The sequence below is a fragment of the Mastomys coucha genome, unplaced genomic scaffold, assembly GCF_008632895.1.
Source record: "Mastomys coucha isolate ucsf_1 unplaced genomic scaffold, UCSF_Mcou_1 pScaffold5, whole genome shotgun sequence".
Lineage (NCBI taxonomy): Eukaryota > Metazoa > Chordata > Mammalia > Rodentia > Muridae > Mastomys > Mastomys coucha.
In genome coordinates, this window is record NW_022196911.1 from 105,519,277 (window position 1) to 105,523,024 (window position 3,748).

General features: G+C 49.0%; 1 protein-coding gene across 1 annotated transcript in view; it reads right to left on the reverse strand.

The window, feature by feature from the left end:
• The window catches only part of Rgs9 (regulator of G protein signaling 9), a 75,201-nt gene that overhangs the window by 44,555 nt on the left and 26,898 nt on the right, over nt 1-3,748 (reverse strand). Inside the window, exon 8 of the mRNA XM_031352426.1 lies at nt 2,022-2,103. Coding sequence (XP_031208286.1) covers nt 2,022-2,103 — 82 coding nt within the window. The remainder of the gene's footprint in view (nt 1-2,021; nt 2,104-3,748) is intronic.

Sequence of the window (3,748 nt, forward strand, 5' to 3'; positions counted from 1 at the left end):
TGGTGATGGTGGTGGTGGTGGTGGTAGTGGTGGTGATGGTGGTGGTGGTGGTGGTGGTGGTGATGGTAATCATGGTATTAGTAGCAAAAACATGATAAGTGAAGGAGGTGATTGAGGTGAGATGGTATCATGCTGCTAGAGATGAGAGAAGGAGACAAGGAAAGTTGGAAGTGCAGACTCCACATCACATGGACTCATTTATCTGGCTGTGAAGAGCCACTTGGTCATTTCTCCTGACAGAGGCTAAGAGCATACACCAGGAAAACTGAGGAAAATCTTGGTGATCTGTTACTCATTTCTCTTCTCTGGGCCTTCTGAATAAGGTGACCAAGGCGGGGAATGGGGGAGTCCTACACAGCTCACTGGGCAACCTGACTGGTGCTTTGTAAGGATGGCAGGCATGTGGACTCCTACCACGGACTCTCTGCATGTACAGTGGGGAAGCCATTCTCCTCTCTGGAAGGATGCAAAATGGTTCCACTTGGGTGCCACGGAGCACAGGGCCATCTCAGAAAGCAAGCATAAACCTACCATTTCCTCTCAACCTCAACAAGCTGCTTCTAGGCAACATAAAAATCCACAAAACAAGCTGTCGCTCACAATGTCCACTGTGGAGGCTCTGAATCTCTAGGACTCTGGACTCAGTCATCCACAGCCAACCCCCAGGAATCTGGGTCAGGAACCTAAAAACCAGTTTTTTTTTTTTCTTGAAGAGGATCCCCGAAGCAAAGATAAATCAAACAAGCTACTTGGGAATCAAGTCCAGAACATTCACGTCAGCAGCACAACATTCAAATCTCACACCATGGTGGCTACAGCTTAAGAAAAATCTATTGGAGATAGACAAAGATGGGCAAGCCAGCCAGACTCTGAAGGGAGAGTAGCCAGGCCTTAACACCATTCCTGACTCAGTTCACTTCCTGTTCTGAGCATTTCTGGTCATTGCGAGGCAAGGTCAACAAAAGAGTAGAAAGAACATTTGTTTTGAATGCTTCACTTTCCTAAGTCTCTGTCAACCTCTCCCACTTCCTGTAACCCAGAGGGAAACTAAGGCAGCTGAGATAACTCTAGTGGGATGCTGGGAAATGAGATTGCCATCTCCTAATACCAAGCTGGGACAGGTTGCATCCATCATGGCCAGCCTGTCTCTTGGAGCCAAGTTGGAGTCATTGGAAGTCCCAAAGGTGGGTAGTAGAGACAGCTCATGGGTTAACAGAACTGACGCTCTTGTGGATGGGCCAGGTTCCACTCCCAGCACCACATACGGGTGTTATCCAGAAACATCTGTAACTCCAGTACCAGAGGACCGGACACCCTTTTCTGACCTCTGAGGGCACCAGGCACACACCTGGTGCACATACCATTCATACACATAAAATAAAAAGAAGTCCAAGCTGGGTGGTGGTGGCGCATGCCTTTAACCCCAGCACTTGGGAGGCAGAGGCAGGCGGACTTCTGAGTTCGAGGCCAGCATGGTCTACAGAGTGAGTTCCAGGACAGCCAGGGCTATACAGAGAAACCCTGTCTCAAAAAAAAAAAAAAAAAGTCCAAAAGCCAAAGAAGTGAGGCACTCCAAGCAATAAGTAGCTCACGAGCATGCTCAGTCCTTCTGTCGTCCTCCCTTCCCAGATGCTGACCTGGACCAGGGAGGAAAAGAAAGAGCTGGAGATGCACAGGACACCTCTGTCTGCTCTCCGGCTCTTGTTTTCTCTCACCAGAGATCCGTGTTCCCAGATCTTCTTATGTTCTTTCCCCAAGGAAGAAATGTCAACAACAAAAATTCCAAACCCACAGGAAAGATGAGTCGATTCCGGTTTGCTTGGTACTTAACACTCACTGACAGACACGCTGTAAGGACCCCACCAAGAAGACACAGCACAAGGCAGCCCACGCTGGACAGATCCTCCAGCTAATCCAATTCTCCTTGGCGACAAGAAGGTGGGAAGCCAGAGACAGCTGTGCTGAGGTGAGTACAGGAGGCAGGGGTGGGGGATAAGCGGAGAGAGGGAACCCATACTCACAGGGCTTCGGTGCACCAGCCAATACGCCTTCTCCTGGCAATCCAGCGCGTACCTGTCGGCTTTGTTCCTTTCCTTTCCAGTCCTAAAACAAAACAAAAGCTATGCTCAGGGCCAGCAGTGCTTCACATCTTTAGGTCTAAGATGACCTCCATTCTTGATGACCTGGACCCCTTTCTCCACCTGCTCAAAAAATGCACATGTTCCACAGTGATGACAAACACAGAGAGCACTGTCAATGCCACACCACACTTTCGCTCCAGGTACACCGTTCCAACATGCATGAACTCATTTGACCCTAGTTAGTTCTCCCAGGGAACTTCTCAACCTCACAAACTGGTAAGGTCCCTTGTCTTGGTGGGGGTCCTTACAGCTAGTCTGTCTCTGTTAAGTACAAAAGGTGAAGGAAGAGGAGGAGCTGAAATTCCTGCCGGGGGTACATCCCCTCTGGCAGTCGAGGGCGTGTTCCACTTCTCTTTCATAGTACTGGGCTGCAATGATTTAGGTAGTGCCACCATGACCAGCTCCAGAATCAGATCTGTCGCCAAAGTCACTATGGAGCTAGCAGAGATGATCATGGGACGCCATACTTGGCCTCCCTGGCTTCATACTGGTTTCCCTGCTTTGGCAAACAATATGATCATCATCTGGACTGGCAGGTAACAATCCATACCAGAGCTGTGCTGGAGCAACAAAGGTCTCAGGAAATCCTGTTTTCTCCTGTTTGTCCTTCTCTGTCCCTCCAGTGAGGGGGTGACAAGTCATAGCTTTTTCTCAGTCCTGCTGGGGACTGTAAAAGGTTATCCTGCTTTGTCTAACCATCTCCCCTTTGCCACCGCAGGAGGAAGTGATGCTGGGCCTCCCCCTCCGGAAGAGAAGAAGTACTCATTATCACTCCAAGGGCACCAGTCCCACTTCCAAGGCTAGCTGCACTCATTTATTAACGTCTGTTTTCCCAGGCAACGGGCAACACGAGATGACGCACACACCCTCCTCGAGACAGAGGCAGTGGATTTATTTCCCCATTAATGTTCTGTGGAGAACATAATAGCATCCAGAGAGCCAGAAGGGTGAGCAGCACCATTCCAGGAGGGTGTTCTACCAACCTCCTCTGGAAATTAAAAAGAAACACTGTCGTCCCCATGCCCCCTTAACAACCTCGTGGATTTTCCACCAGCTTAACCAGCCTGAGTCCTCAGGGCCACAAGCACCCTGAGGTTTGCGTGTTCTCTATAATGCTCGTCAGTCTTGTAAACAGAGCCCGCCTTTAATAAGTCCAGCCGGCCTTTCTGGATTTGCTCAGCAGCAACTCTGTGCAGAGGGCAGGAGAGCTGTGACAGTTGCAGTCCCAAGTAGCCAGTAAATAAGGAATTCATTTAGTTCATCACATGACTTCTTTTTTTTTTTCACAGTTCGTTTGTTTAATCTTCTGTTCATTCATGGATTTATTGATCTCCTACTATGTTCCGATTACTGGGAGTCAAAGCATAGCTCCAGCCTTTGAGTGGTTTTTACTCTAGGCATCACAAGAGTACTCAAGTAAATACAGACTCGCCTGTGGTGTTCATGCCGTGGGAAAACATCGTAGAGACAAAAGCAAAACCAAGGATGGTGTCTGTAGGGATGCTGAGATGTGTCTCCATGAGGATGGTGTCTGTAGGAATGCTGAGATGTGTCTCCATGAGGATGGTGTCTGTAGGGATGCTGAGATGTGTCTCCATGAGGATGGT